We start from the raw sequence: 15458 nt of genomic DNA on the forward strand, positions 1-15458 counted from the left end.
GTTACCAGTCTGTGGCCCAAGGGTTGGGGACCCCTGCTATAGAGGAACTAAAAATAATAGCGTAACTACACAAGATTGAGGGATGGAAGCGGGTGTGAGCCAGCTAAATCATTATCTATCATAGGAGAAAGGCAACAGACAGTGGCCAGTCCTGATAAATGCAGATGTAGCTATGTGAGCATCTTAATGTAGTGATGTGGAGGTAACCATCAGACCTGAAAACACCAGTGGCTTTAAGCAGCATCCCTGGATTGAAGGATGGAGAGGGAGTTCTTGCTTTTCATTGCAAGCCCTTCTGTCCTATTTGATTTTTTAAAAAAATGTGTATTATTTTTAAATTATTATTTTAAAAGTACAGGCTCTGAAAGTTAAACAAAAAAAAAAAACAGGCTCTGGGGGCATCTAGTGGATTCACAACCCTCCCCCATCTAAGCTGACATTTTATCTTCTGGAAAATAGGGATAAAAGCCATACTCACCCCACAGAGTTGCTCTGAGGATAAAATGAGGTAATGCATATAAAAGCGCACAGACCAGAGTTGGCTGAAATTCAGCATCTATAATTACTAAACATCGTTATTATCAATAATAAACCAAGTATACGTAATACTTAGGCCCTGGCACATAGTAGGCACTTAATTATAGGTGGAAGTAGTTATTTAACCCCCGACCAGGGCCTGTAATTTCCCCCAACCCGTGACACACTGGCCCCAAGACTCCGAGTGAACACTTAAATATTGATGTGGTTACTCATTTATTCATCACTCGGCTCTCCGCAGCGGAGTCTGAGGAGGGTGAGCCCCGCTCTCGGGCCTCCCGCGCCGCCGCCTGGCCGCATCCCGTCCCCCTGAGCCGGGAGAGATTGGAGGCGGCGGCAGCTCACCAGCTTCCAGGTCGCCGATGCGGGACCGTCACGTGGCGGGGCGGCAATCGCTCCAGTTTCACTCCGGCATTTTCCTCGGCAGGGGCGGACTGGAGGAGGGAGAGCGCGGCCCGGGGTCAGGGGAGCGGCGGGGGTCCCCATCACCCCAAGTCCGCGCCAAGAGGCTGGCCATCCCAGGAACTGCGGGCTGGGACCCTTTTACGGCGAGGGCTTTCCGGAGCAGGGACTTTTAGAAGGAAGACGTGGGATTGGCCTGGAGGCGCAGAGCGGGTTTTTCGTACCTGGCCGCGGGTGTAGGGCTCCCCACAAGCGAGGCCGGGTTGCTTCGGGCGCCCCCAGCCAGGGGCGGGGCCACCGCGGGAACTCCGCCCACCCTCTGCAGAGGCCGCGCGCCGCCCCTTCCCGCTCTGGGCGGGTCTGCGGCTGCCGGGGCGCGAGCTGCGTCCCCGCATCCCTGTCGCACCGCCACGCGGGTCGGGGCGGCGGGCGCGGGGCGGGGCAGGGGGCGGGGCGCTGACGTCGCGGCGCGGCCCGCGGCCAGCGGCCCGGTGGGGCGGGGAGGCGGTGGCCGGTCGGCCCGGCCCAGCCCAGCCCGCAGCTGCGGCGGCGCTCGGAGTCGGTTCCTGACCGCCTTCTGCCGCGGCCGAGTTTGTCACCAAGTCCTGGGGTCTGCAGCGGCTCGGCCAGACCTCGCCCCCCGCTTCCCCGCCATGGCCCTGGTGCGGGGCGCGGAGCCGGCGGCGGGGCCTTCCCGCTGGCTGCCCACGCACGTCCAGGTGACGGTGCTGCGGGCCCGCGGGCTGCGGGGCAAGAGCTCGGGCGCGGGCAGCACCAGCGACGCGTACACGGTGATCCAGGTGGGCCGCGAGAAGTACAGTACGTCGGTGGTGGAGAAGACGCACGGCTGCCCCGAGTGGCGTGAGGAGTGCTCCTTCGAGCTGCCGCCGGGGGCCCTGGATGGCCTGCTGCGGGCGCAGGAGGCCGACGCGGGCCCGGCGCCCTGGGCCGCGAGCTCCGCCGCCGCCTGCGAGCTGGTGCTCACCACCATGCACCGCTCGCTCATCGGCGTCGACAAGTTCCTGGGCCAGGCTACGGTGGCGCTGGACGAGGTCTTCGGCGCAGGCCGCGCCCAGCACACGCAGTGAGTAGGGGGCGCGGGGGCACAAACGGCTAAAGGCCTAACCGGGCGGGGCTGGTGGGGGATCAGGACCCCGAACTTCAGCCGGGCCAGTGAGCCCTTGCCTCGTGCTCAAGGGCGTAAACCGACAGACACGTTGGTTCTTCGCATTTCGGGGTCGCCTTCAAGCTTCCCAAACGTGCGCTGTGTGGGGCTCAGCCGCTGGTGGTCCCTGGGAGGCCTGGGAGAGGTTTAAGTGGTGGCGAACGTTAGGAGTAGATTGTCAAGTAAAGTTAGGAATGAGATTCAGAGGCTTTGGGGCTATGGAAACCTCAAGAAGGGAAATCTTGGGGCCGTTCTTAGAACCTCCGGGCCTGCCTCCCTTTCCTCAAAGGGGAGGGGAACTGCGGGCGCCTGTCCGGCAGGGGAGTGGAGAGGCGCAGCCTTGCCCTATGGGGGAAGGAAGGCCAGGTGTCTTCCTCCAGGGCAAGGTTGAATATTGATTACCCCGCTAAACATAGAAGCTGGCTGCAGGGGGCATCTGCCTCTTGCTCTCAAGATGCCCTCCACTATCTAGAGATGTCACCCCCCCTACCCCCATCCTGTCCCTCTGTGTCCTGTGTCCCTGGTCTGAGGACAGGAGGAGCTCCTAAGTAAAGGAAGGAAACACTTGAGTCAGCCTTCCAGTGGCCTGCCTGCCTGCCCTGCCCTGCCTGAGGTAGAGGCAGCGGCATGGTTAATGCACAGCAGGAGATTATCTCCCGGTCACTTCCACCTCAATGGGCTAGGGTTTTTTTAAATCATTTATTTTGGCAGCATTTAACCTTGCCTGTGTTAAGATCAAGGCTTCAGCCTTGGAGCCCCATTTCCTGTTTTGGGCTTGGGCAGGAGCTGGAAGCCAGTCCCCGGGGCTGACAGCCTGCTGTGGATCACTCAAGTGGTTAACTTGGGAGTGATCTGGGTAGGAGGGTAAGGGGATTGGGGCAGGACTGTGCCTTAGGTCAGGAGAGGTGCCGGAAAGGTTTGCGCCAGTGGAATGGCATCCACTGAGTGAATAAATCCAGGAAGGCTTGCTGGAGGAGGGGGATGAGCCTGGTGCAAACCCAAATGAAAGCAGGATTTAGGTAAAAAGGATCTGACCTTGAATGTTTTCTGAAACATGGGTGTGGAATGACCTTCCTGGCTGGCTCTCTGTGGCCTGGGATGGGGGGGGCGTTAGTGCAGGGCAGGTTCCAGGCTTGGCTGTGACCTGACTTCATCTCCCCATCCCCTGGCCTGCTCCCCTCCTTCCTTCATGACTTGCTGTTTGGTGGCAGGGTGTGGGATCATGTGGTATATAGCTTGGACCTTGTTTTGTTTTTTTCCTCCTTTCTGTCCTCTCCCTCCTTCTTGGTTCCTGGAGCCCAAGGGGGTGGGTATGTGGGGCGAAAAGCTGTCTCCTGGATCTCTTAGCCCATTCTTTTTCAGAAGAGGTGCCTATCCCCCAAATCATTCCACCCCTTCCCCCAGTCCTTCACCCTCCACCAATCAGCTACTCTGACCAGACTGTTAGATGACACATATCTGTTCAGGGGGTGCTGGGGGAACAGGAGGAGGCAGACCAAAAAAAGGATCCAGGCCTGCAGGGAGCAGCTTCTTTGATTGTTTTTTCCAGTTCCTGCCCTTTCTTTCCTCTTGGCCTCTGGATCTTCCTTAGCTGAGCTGGCCAAGCTTGTAGGTCCAGGTGGACCCATTTTCAGCCAAGAACAGCCTGTCTTGGAGAGTTTGACTTACCATCCCTTGATCTGAATGGGAGCCTTAATTTACTCTATAGAAATCATCTTTTCCACCAGGATCTTTCCACACCGACCTGGCTGTTTTCTCTGATGCAACAACCTGGTTTATTTATAGAACCGGGAGGGAACAGGAGTGGGGAGGGTCACTTAGGGTGGGCAGAGGAAAGTCTGTGAAGTTGGCCTGGTGCTCTAGTTTACTGGACCTAACAGCATGCCCACTGACAGAGGAGGAGGGCTGTCACCCCCGCTGTGGTCCCCACCTCTGGCTGTAGTGGTCATTCCTGGTGGTATTTCCTGGAGCACCCTGGTGTGGGCTACCAAGACTGAGTCTGAACGCTGCCTGGTAGGGAGAGGGCAAGGCAGAGAAGACCAGGGTGTACCCTCCTCAGCTTTGGATAATGATGGAAAAGAAAAGTATCTGTTCTTTAACTCCGGGAGTTGGCTGTGGTAGTCTCAGGTAGGGCAGGTGGTGGCCCTTTGCCAAGAGAGGACCTGACTGGGGACGGGTACCCTTATGGTTAGGAAGGGGCTACAGAGTGGCACTGGACAGATCCCAGTCCCAAAACTGCCACCTATGGCAAGTCATGTAAACTCTTGGTGCCTCAGTTTTCACATCTGTAAAATGGAGATAATTTATACCTTCATAGGGTCAATGTGAGGGATGAAATGAAAATGCAACTTAAGCACCTAGTACAGTCCCTGTACATGGTAGGTGGTCAGTGCAGAGCAGTGATGGTGAAGGGAGGTTTTAGTAACAATGTCTGGAAGAGCTTTTTATGGGATGGGGGAGACAGTCTAGAACTTAGAGCCTAGGAAAGCCTCAGGACCATGGGTGACGGAGTACACAGAAGAGTACGAGAGTTCCCAACAAAATGAGCTGGCCCTTTGCAGCTCTCTGTATTCTATTTTCTGCAAGAGGCCCAAGAACTAGGGCTGGGCTTGAGAGGCCTCTGCAGTCCTGAAACCAGGCTCAGATAAGCCCACAGCTCTGCAGCTCTCCTCCCTGGCAGCCCTGCCTGGAGCTGCCCCTGTCCTGTTGGGAAGGAAGGATAGCCCAGGGCTTAAAAACCTGGAGACTGGGATTTCACTCCCAGTTCTGTGACTTACTAGCAGACAGGTTACTTATCCCACTTCCTCACTTCTAAAAAGGTCATGATAATAATCATAGAGTTGTACAGATTAAATAAGGCACCATCTGTAAAAGCCTTAATGTAGTTCTGGATACATAGAAGCTCTCAAAATATTAGCGTGGTGGTGACTCTGGGGCCCCATTTTGTGTGATGGTGGTGGCTGGGGTTGTAGGTGCTTCAGCAGCCTACGAAGGTCTTGTGTCAGTGGGACAGTCTTTGAAATGAGGAATTTCACCAGAGGCTTCCAAATAATTGAAGAGGATATTCTCGAAACAAAATGTAATGGTGGTACACAAGGAAACTAATGATCTCCCCACCTTCAGTAGAACTGTCCATGGATTGTCATGTTCCTGTGGGTCTGGAAATCCTGGATGCTTCTCTGCGATTTATTTTCTGGTTTTTACCTTCAACATCCTTTTTTTTTTTTTTTTTTTTTGAGACAGTGTCTCACTCTGTTGCCCAAGTTGGAGTGCAGTGGCGGAATCTCGGCTCACTTGCAATCTCTCCCTCCCAGGTTCAAGCGATTCTCCTGCCTCAGTCCTCCGAGTAGCTGGGATTACAGGCATGTGCCACCACACCCAGCTAATTTTTGTATTTTTAGTAGAGACCGGGTTTCGCCATGTTGGCCAGGCTGGTCTCAAACTCCCGACCTCAGGTGATCCACCTGTCTTGGCCTCCCAAAGTGCTGGGATTACAGGCATGAGCCACCACGCCCGGCCCAACGTCCTTCTTAGCACTCCCCAGTGGGTGTCCTGCGTTTGCCTCCCTGACTCCCAAGACAGGGATGGGATGTGGTGGTTAGTTAGTTCTCCTTATTCCCTTTGGGGTCAGATGGGTCATTTGGACCTTTTTGGCCTTTATGCGATTGGTGTGGGTCACACCCCCAGGGAGTGGACCTGGATATATCAGAAGAGGGAAGGAAGGAAGCAGCAGCAAAGATTTTGGAGTAAGAAGACAGGGCATCTGCCACAAGGCCATTTTGGTTGGGGAGACCTGGTCTTTGCCCCCTGGAATGCTGGTCTTTGTGTGTTTTAGGAGAGGAGGAGAGAGTACAACTGAGTTATATGGAGCCCCTGTCCACCTTCTCCCTCATCCTGATAAGGGTGAAATGGTCCCTGCGGTAAGGCCTGGAGTGTGGCGGACAGGATCATCATCCTGGGCCTGCTGGATCAATGGTTAGAAGCTGGCCTCTTGGGAAAGCAAAGGCTGTGGGTTCAGCTTGGGTTGGGATCAGTTTGTCTTTTTTCATCACAAAGACTAAAACTGTTGTGACCATGAATCGTGGCCTGCAAGAGGCTCCATTCAGCTCCTGCTTAGACTGTGCCACTTGGCAAGGGAGCTCGGAGACCTAAGGCCGTGAAGGATGTAGGTCTGAGATGAGAGCCTTCTGCCTGGCTAGTCATGGTGTTCTGAGACCTCCTTAGGTGGGTGGGTTTGGGGGCACTGGGAGGCACCTGAGGGGACATGCATCCCATTGGCCTAAGGCTGGGATGGTCTTTGAGGGCTTCCATCTATCCCGTAGCCCACAGACAGCCTGGGCAGACAGTTGCGGGCAGATGGTGCGTGACCCCACAGCCTTCTCTCTGTTGGCTTCTGGGTGTGACTCTCCTCCTCAGGAAACAGCCGTGGTCACTTGAGCCCCTGGCCTTGGCTCCTGCTCTGGCCCCAGAGCTGGCATGGGAGGCCTGTGGCACTGCTGGGGAGGTCTGCTCTGGCTGCAGAGGAAGGGTGTGGCTGCACTCAGAAGCCAGTCTTTGGTATGCAGAGGCTCCACTGCCCTTAGTTATGGGGTGGTTTTTATTTGGGGTTGCTTGAGCAGCAGCGTCTGGGGTGTGGGGTGGGGTAGGAAGTGTGACTCCTCAGTCAGGCTGGGCAGCTCCTCCTCTCTGGCCCGGCAGCTTCCCCTGCCCTCCCCATCAGCCCCTGGCCCTGAGCCCTGGCTGGGACCAGGGAGTTTCAAGGGGCCTGTGGTCAGCCCCATCTCTGCCCCGCCTGCCTCTCCTTGTAGGCAGCCGGCTGCAAGGCACAGCTCAGCAGAGCCACATCCCAGTGACCTTGAGGGCTGTCCTTCTCTGCTGGGAGCTGCCCGCCCCACTTGTCACTGCTGCCACCTCAGTGCTGTGATGCTCTTGTCTAAACCACTGGCCTGGCCTTGTCCAGATGTTCTCCTGCCCTTCTAACCCTGCACAGGGACAGATGATGAACACAAGAACAGGAGATGTTGTTGCTCTGCTCCAGGGGAAGCAGTCCTCTTTTTTTTTCCTTTGCAAAATAGTGTAGCCATGAAGCAGTTTTGTTCTTCCCCATGGCCAAGTAATAAAAATGAGTCCACATGTGAGTCTGCTGTGCACCTGGCAGTCCCTTCGGGGAAGAGTCTGATCACTGTGCCCTTACTGAGCTGGCCTGAGGTTATTTCTACCTTGGGAACAATGGTGGCCAGATAGGAGAGGGGCTTGGCTGGCCACATGAGGCCTCTGTGTGGAGCTGGGCCCCGGCCTCTCAGGAGCAGTAAGTGGGGCCTCCCAAAACGGGGCTCCCAGGGGCAGCCAGCACCTCCGAGAAGCTGCAGGGTGGGGAGGGGGTATCACAGGCCACTTTGACCTTTGGTTCACCTGGTAGTGGGGAAGGGAGCACAGCCCTTACTCATGGGACTCCAGCATGGGAGCTGGAAGAGAGCTCAGACAAGGAAACCGAGGCTTGCAGAGGGAGAGCTGCACACTCTCACTACCCAGCATTTAGTGGAGGGTGTGCTCTGTGTGGTTTCCATTAGACCCGGGCAGCCCACAGAGCTGCAGGATTTGGGGTAAAGAAGAGGTGGCATTTGGAGCCCTGTGTGCACCCCAGAGTTTCTGTGGAAGTGCCTGCCGGGTTTTAGTGAGATGGGGACATTGGACTTCTCTGCTGACCTGGAAGGGCAGTCCAATCCAAAGGCAGTTCTGGAGGCCTGAAAGGCCAAGAGTGGGCCACTGGTGGGGGAGAGATTCCAGAGGAGGGGAAGCCTGGATATCCCCCTACATTTGGAGGAAGCCCTATAGCCAAGTGCTGTGTTTTGGGGCCTAGACAGGGAGCCCTGGAGATGTTCAGAGCAGACAGAGCCACTGGCACTGGCTGTGGTCAAGGCACACCTCTGTGAGGAGGGGACATACACCAGAGACCTGTCGGCCATCATGGAACCCATCTGCCTCCCCAGCCTTCTCTGAATCCCCACACCTGGAGCATGTGGCACCTGTTTTGGTGCATCATTTTCATTGCCTTGTTGGTCTACAGCATCGCTGATGAAGGCATATCTAGGTGATGGCACTGTCTTAAGGACTGGACTTCCATTTGTCCACAGCAAGCCCTTGAGGTGTAGGCGCTGTTTAACAGCTGAGGAAACCTTGGCACGGAGAGGTAAAGTGACTTTGCTTTTTCTTTCTTTTTTTAGGGGGGTGGGGTCAGGGTCTGGCTCCATCACTCAGGCTGGAGTGCAGTGGTGCCATCATAGCTCACTGCAGCCATCAACTCTCAAGTGATCCTCTTGCCTCAGCTTCCCAAAGTGCTGAGATTATAGGCGTGAGTCACTGGACTTGACCACAGCACACGGCACAAAGTCAGGATGTGAACCCAGGCAGTCTGGATTCTGAGTCTATGCTCTTGGCCGCCACACCACACTGCCCACCTTAGTCTTCCCCCATGTCTCCCATGACCCTGCTCTGCACAGGGCCAGGTGCTCAGCTGCTGCCTGCCAAGGCTTCCTCTCTCCTCCTTGACATGGATCTCGGGGGTTAATCTGGTGCTCTGTAAGCATGACCTGCTTCTCCTGGGTGAGTCCTTGGTTTACTGGGATAAGCACATTTGGTCTGCAGCTCTAGCCTTGTGTCTGTCCCAGAGGCTGGGGGGTATTGTCTCATACTTTGGGAGGGAGTCACTGCCACCAGATACCTCTCGGGAGTGGAGTGAGGGCTGGGTGTGGTGGCTCATGCCTGTAATCCCAGCACTTTGGGAGGCCAAGTCAGGAGGATCACTGGAGGCCAAGAGTTCAAGAGCAACCTAGGCAACATAGCAAGACTCCATTTCTACAAAAATACAAAAAACTAGCTGGGCATGGTGGTGCGCACCAGTAGTCCCAGCTACTCAGGAGGCTGAGGTGGGAGGATCACTTGAGCCCGGGAGTTCAAGGCTGCAATTAGCAATGATTGCCTCACTGCACTCCAGCCTGGGTGACAGAGCAAGATCCCGTCTCAAAAAATAAAAATAAAAAAAGGAGTGGAGTGAGGCCTGAGAAGGTCAGCCTCACTTTCCACCAGGGCACTTTCCACCCTGGGGAGATCTGCTCCTTTCAAGCAGGGCTTGGGGGCATCAGCACATACCAGACTCCGTAATCCTTCCCAAGACGTCACCTGCTGGTTTTACTGTGACGGAACACTCCGAGCCATCCTGTTCTTCCTCCTGCAGCAATACAGTCATTTGCTATTTTTTCCCTTCTGTTTCACAACATCCAGGAAGCAATTACTGGACAACCATTGTAACCACTGTGCCTAGGTCAGTGCTGTGGGGGAAACCAGGGAAATAAAGTGGATAGCCCTTTCTCCAGAAGGGCTAAAATATGTTTGAGATAAGCCTAATGCAGCAAGGACAATTCCTCTACAAAGCAGCATATAAAAAGTGTGAGAGAATGAGGGGGTCAGGAGAAGGGGGAGCTCACCAGTTGGAGTGATCAGGGTGGGCTTCTTGGGAGAGGTGAGGCCTTGAATAACAGGTGAGACCTGATTAGAGGCAGGGTGAGTTGGTGGAGGCAGGGAAACTGTGAGTGTGGTGGGACTGGGCCAGGAGAGGGAGTGAGGGGAGCCAAGCTTAGTTCCCTGTGTGCCGCTGTCAGCAAAACAGCCGGACTTTCTTTACTTCCTATTTAGTTTTTTGTTCTTTTTTTTTTTTTTTTTTTTTGAGACAGAGTCTTGCTGTGTTGCCCAGGCTGAAGTGCAATGGTGTGATCTTGGCTCACTGCAGCCTCCGCCTCTCAGGTTCAAGTGATTCTCCTGCCTCAGCCTACCGAGTAGCTGGGACTACAGGTGCGTGCCACCACACCCAGCTGATTTTTGTGTTTTTAGTAGAGACCGTGTTGGCCAGGCTGGTCTCGAACTCCTGACCTCAAGTGATCTGCCCACCTCAGCCTCCCAAAGTGCTGGGATTACAGGTGTGAGCCACCGCACCTGGCCCCTATTTACTTCTGAGTAGTTCACCTGGTCCAAATTCTAAAGGTACAGAAGGGCACATAATGAAAAAAATTTCCCTTGCCTCACCTTGAGTCACCTAGCTCCTCTCTTCAGAGACATCCAACATTACCAGTTCTTGTGTAACCTTCCAAAGGTATTTTCTGCATTTAAAGGCAAATGCGTTGTGTATTTTCTTCCCTCCCTCCTTTTTCCCAAATGCAATGTTCTCACCACACAGTTCTGTACTTCCCATGAGCCTGGCAGGGAAGTTATGGTTTGTTTCCCCCTGTTGTGGGGTCTGAATTGAGACCTTGGCAGGGGGAACCATCGCCACTTGGTTTTGTCTTCCTCAACCTGAGTCTCCTGCTCAGGGTGAATGCGGGGTTAGCAGCACACTGGGGAGGGGGATGGGTTAAGTGGAATTTCTTTATTTTTCCACCTGCCAGAGATCCCCTGAGAGAGGTCGTCTTGCAGGTTCTCGCCTTCCTCCTGGGCAGGGTTGTTGCTTTTTGGTCCTGGGCCACCTCACTTATATGGGGCTGATGATGGCCTGTAAAAGGCCTTTGATAGACAATAAACCCACATCTTTCTGTGTGGTTTGGCCTACTTTTAAGGGTGCCTTCCCAGTGTCACCTCATTTCATTCTTCCCTGAGGGCAGACGGGGGACCACCATTTTTGCGAATATGGAAACTGGGGTCTCAGGAGGTGGAATGACCTGTCCAAGGTCACACGACTCTTTAGTGGCAGCCAGATTCCTGATGTCTAAGCCTGATGCTTTTCTCCCTACACTGTGCTATCAACCCGACATCTTTTCTGTTGCTCTCTGTGGTTTGACTTGTCTCCAGCCATTTTTGCAGCTTTTCCTTGTGCTGGGTGAGCTGACAGTGACAGACCTTTGGAGCCTACAGCACTAGGATGAGGATTAGAAGTGCTTGTGCCCAGGAGGGAGGGAGGCTGGACCTGGCTGGGGTCTGAGGAGGGCTGAGTGAGCTGTTCCCACAGAGGCAGGGGGAACTCATGAATGAGGACCTGGGCTCCCTCCAAAGGTTGCTGGTGCCAGGCATGGTGCCAGAGGAGGTGATAAGAATCATCTTCTGGCCTGATAAGAGGCTGTATCCTGTCCTGCAATTATGTCTGGCTTGCAGTTTTACTGTAGATACCAAATCAAAAGGTGGGGTAGGTGGTGGATGCAGGGAGACAGCAGGGGTTGGCTTGAGGCCCACACAGCTCCTGTGTGCCAGTGTGTGAGGCAGGCTGCTGGGGTGGGCACTTGGAGAGGAGAGGAGGCATCAGGGTGGAGGAGGCTCTAGGGAAAAGGGTTTTCCAACTGTGTCACCAAACTGAATATAATAGTTCTAGTTTCACTTTACCTTGTCTTTAACTGCATGATTTTATCACCCTCATTTTACAGAGGTGAAATGGCTGCTTCAAGCCACTTAGTAAGGCAGAGCCAGGACTAGAACCTAGGTCTTCCATCTTCCAGTCCACTGGGGTTCTCACACAATGCCCTTAAAATCACTGTTTTTCCAACTTGTTTCTGAGACAAAAGCCGAGCCTTGCCAATTCCATGTCATTTACCCGGCAGGTGTTAGAAGATGTTCTGCATCTCGGGCCCCTTCTCAGGTGGTGAGGGATAAGAGGTAAATAACTGTCCCTGCTGTCAACAGTAGTGAGAGATCAGAGTGGAGTGGCTCTGCCATGGTGCTGCTGCAGGGGGCGAAAAAGGGGTGCTCCCAGGGCCCCCCCCCAGCTCTCCTACCTTCCCCATTGTTCCTGTCCTAGTTCAGGCTTAAAAAAATTTTTTTTAACCTCTGCTCTGGACTGTTACCTTAGCTGCTGCTGCCTTTTTATAAACCAGAGTGCCAGTTTATTAATTAATGGTGAGAAATAACTGCTAAGGTATTAGGAGTTGCTCAGGTCAGCCTGGCCATGGGAACTACCCTGGGTTGTGACTGCCCCTTGCTGGTCCCCTGCCTCACCTCTCTGCTGTCCCTCCCTCTTCCTGCAGCATAGTGTCAGTCCTGTCCTTGTGTTGTACCCTGTCATGCATTTCAGGGCCCAGAATACAATTATGGCTCCTTAGTGTGACATTAGGGGCAGTCTCCTTCTCCTGCCTGCACTTCTGCAGTCTGCATGTCCTGTCCCTCGCACCTGGAATGTCTCCCTACCCCCTCCTCGCCTCTTTCCCACCCATTGTTCAGGGCCCAATATAAATGCCACGTCCTGCACCCTCATCCCGAAATCAAACCCCTCCCCTTGAGCCTTCCCGTATCCTTCATTTGTGCATTTTTGTGGTGTCAGTCACCATCTTCCATTATCTATGTGGCTGTCTTCTCCACCAAGGCATAAGCTCTTCAAAGACACCTCCATTCTTGTTCCTGGCAAATACTTGGGGAACACTGGAGCAGAGGCCTGGCTGAGGCCTCCTTTGGTTGGGTGGGATCTCGCCGACTCATGCCCTGTGCCTTTAAGGGGTGGTGGGTGTCAGGCTGGTTGTCAGGATCCCATGTGGGGCTGTCAGCCCCTGTGCGGTGGTGAGCGGGTGGGCTGATGAGTTCACAGGTGTTCACAGGGGTGTTGATAAGCACAGGGGCTGAGGGAGGAGAGCAGGAGTGGGGCTTAGTCTTAGGACAAGGAGGGAAAGCCTGTGTCCTGGCGCAAGACACGCTCTGACCTCCGCAGGAGTCTAATGTCAATCCACCATCAGTCCCAGGTGGGAGCAGGAGAGTGTCAGTACACCCTAAATGCTTCAGTATGCCTCTCCAGCCCACTCCAACAGATTTGGGTGCCTTTAGAAAAAACATAACCTTAATGCCATCCTCACACAAAATCAACAATTCCTTAATAGTCATCTAATATCCAGCCCACATTCAAGTTGTCCTGATATCTAAAATGCCTCTTCATAGGTGGTTTGTTGAGTCAGGATCCAAATAGGTACCTGGCTGTTATGTCTCCTCATGACATGTCTCCCCTTTGGACAGTTCCCGCCCCTCCGTTTCATGCTATCACCTGGTGAGGAACCAAGCCATTTGTCCTCAAGACTGTCACACATTATAGCCCTGGCCAATTGGTTCCTCGTGATGGCCTGCACCCTGATTCTCCACCCCTGGACACTAGGTTCCCTGGCAAGAGTCCTTCCCAGGGGCTGGCCAAGCCTTGCCTCACCTGGGGAGGCCCACCTGCCTGCAGCCCACCCTCAGCGAAGCCCTGATGGGTGGTTAGCCCCCCAGCCATTCCAAATCTTCCCCACCCCACCGCCAACCTTTCTCCCAGAGGTTTTAGTATCCATTGACGATTATCTCTCCAGGTCTGAATTTCTTCTATACCAGCAGGAAGCCTAGCATAAGGATGAGCTTTCTCTCTCACTGTTTGGTCACTGGGGCAGGAATGGCAGGCTGGCATAGGTTGCAGTGAGCCAAGATTGCGCCATGCACTCCAGCCTGGGCAACAGAACGAGACTCCATCTCAAAAAACAACAACAACAAAAAACACAACCAAAAAAAACCTGTTGGGAATGGCAGGAGTGACAATTCTTGGCCATTATTTTTCAGTCTGGGCATGGGGCCGGGCATGGTGGCTCAGGCCTGTAATCCCAGCACTTTGGGAAGCCGAGGCAGACGGATCACTTGAAGTCAGGAGTTCAAGACCAGCCTGGCCAACATGGTGAAACCCCATCTCTACTGGAAATACAAAAATTGGCTGGGTGTGGTAGCACATGCCTTTAATCCCAGCTACCCAGGGGGCTGAGGCATAAGAATTGCTTGAACCTGGAAGGCAGAGATTGCAGTGAGCTGAGATGGTACCACTGCACTGCAGCCTAGATGACAGAGTGAGACTCCGTCTCAAAAAAAAAAAAAAAACACACACAACCAAAAAAACCCATTATTTTTCAGTTTGGTGATGACTTTCACATTAAATATATGCCCTGCCCGTGGTGCTGTCCATGATACCAGTCATTGAAGGCTGCAGGCCTTTTGTGGGCACATGATTTCATCCATACAGTGTCACTTGAAACGGCACATCACTGTCCCGTGGTAGAAATCCAGGGCAGGGAGTATTATGGTCAGTGTTTTGTTTTCCTCCCTATCACCTGCTTTTTGAGTAGCATGCCTGTCTAGAGGGTTCCTCTGGAGCCCCAGAGTCTCCCGTTTGTACTAGCTCTAAGGGAAGCTAGGTGAAGGGAGTGAGGCTGGCAAAGGAGGCCTGGATCAGTATTTCTTCCTCTTCACATTGGTGCCCTACTTTCCCTTTTAGAAGACTCTTCCACCCAGTATTTTGGGGCAGCTCAATTGTCTTGACTAAGTTAATCTCGACTTCATTTGCCCTGGGGATGGGGCTTGATTCCTACAACAGTCAGCTTTGCAGGTTCCTTGTCCCCAGGGTGGTAGTAGCTGTTCACCAGCTGAGGTAAGGCCTGTCTTTGGAAGAGGTTGGGGCAGTGGCTGCAGCCAGAAGGAGGAAGCTACAGACCTGGTGGGTTGCAACCACAGCAGGTAAGGCTCAGGTGGGGACCAGCCCAGGGAAATTGGGGACTGTGATGTTGGGGGCATGATCAAAACAAGCTCCAGAGTAGCCTGCTCCCAGCTAGCAGGTGCATGTGGCTGTTTTTGTTTCTCTGAAGTCACCTTCATCAGCATGCAAGGGTTTGAGGGTCAGCCTGAGCACTGTGGCGTGACGCTGGGGAATCTGAGGGCCTTCGGCCAGCTTCTTGCCCTTCACCAGGCCCCCTGTTCCCTTAGCTGGGTGGGAAATGGGAGCAGCGCCCATCCTCTGCTTGGAGCTCTCAGCCTGGATGCCATACAGTGGGCAGGGAGGGGAGGACCTGGCCTTCTGCTGAGTTTGCTCCCTCCCCACTCTAAAGCAGGTTTTCTCAGCCCTTTTGGTGCCATGGACTCCTCAGAATACGGTCTTTAAATATACAGCATTGCAAAGTACACCAATGGTGTTGAAGTATAGTTCTCAATATAAAAGCCAGCACTTTGGGAGGCCGAGGTGGGCGGATCACCTGAGGTCAGGAGTTTGAGACCAGCCTGACCAACATGGTGAAACCACGTCTCTACTAAAACTACAAAAAATTGCTGGGCGTGGCGGCGGGGGCCTGTAAGCCGAGCTACTTGGGAGGCTGAGACAGGAGAATCGCTTGAACTCAGGAGGCAGAGGTTTCAGTGAGCCGAGACTGTGCCATTGCTCTCCAGCCTGGACAACAAGAGCAAAACTCTGTCTCAAAAAAAAAAAAAAGAAAAAAAAAACAAAAGCATTTACTAAAGAAACATAAGTGCTTTATTACTATATTAAATAATGAGATCTACAGGAGGTCTAATGACTTTACAATTCAAAGTAGTGAAGAGTATAAATATTTGT

The 15458-nt window shown here is 53.7% G+C and overlaps 1 protein-coding gene across 4 annotated transcripts in view; it reads left to right on the plus strand.

The window, feature by feature from the left end:
- Positions 1 to 1390: 1390 nt before the first annotated feature.
- RAB11FIP5 (RAB11 family interacting protein 5) overlaps positions 1391 to 15458 on the plus strand; it is a 39561-nt gene continuing 25493 nt past the window's right edge. For 2 of the 4 annotated variants that reach the window (XM_063649353.1, XM_054473655.2), the window contains exon 1: positions 1404 to 2023. In XM_063649353.1, coding sequence (XP_063505423.1) covers positions 1593 to 2023 — 431 coding nt within the window. In that variant the 5' untranslated portion in view covers positions 1404 to 1592. Of the gene's footprint in view, positions 2024 to 15458 lie in introns of all 4 variants that reach the window. The other 2 variants (XM_054473657.2, XM_054473652.2) reach the window with 2 other exon arrangements.

The sequence above is a fragment of the Pongo pygmaeus genome, chromosome 12 (genome assembly GCF_028885625.2).
Source record: "Pongo pygmaeus isolate AG05252 chromosome 12, NHGRI_mPonPyg2-v2.0_pri, whole genome shotgun sequence".
Classification (NCBI taxonomy): domain Eukaryota; kingdom Metazoa; phylum Chordata; class Mammalia; order Primates; family Hominidae; genus Pongo; species Pongo pygmaeus.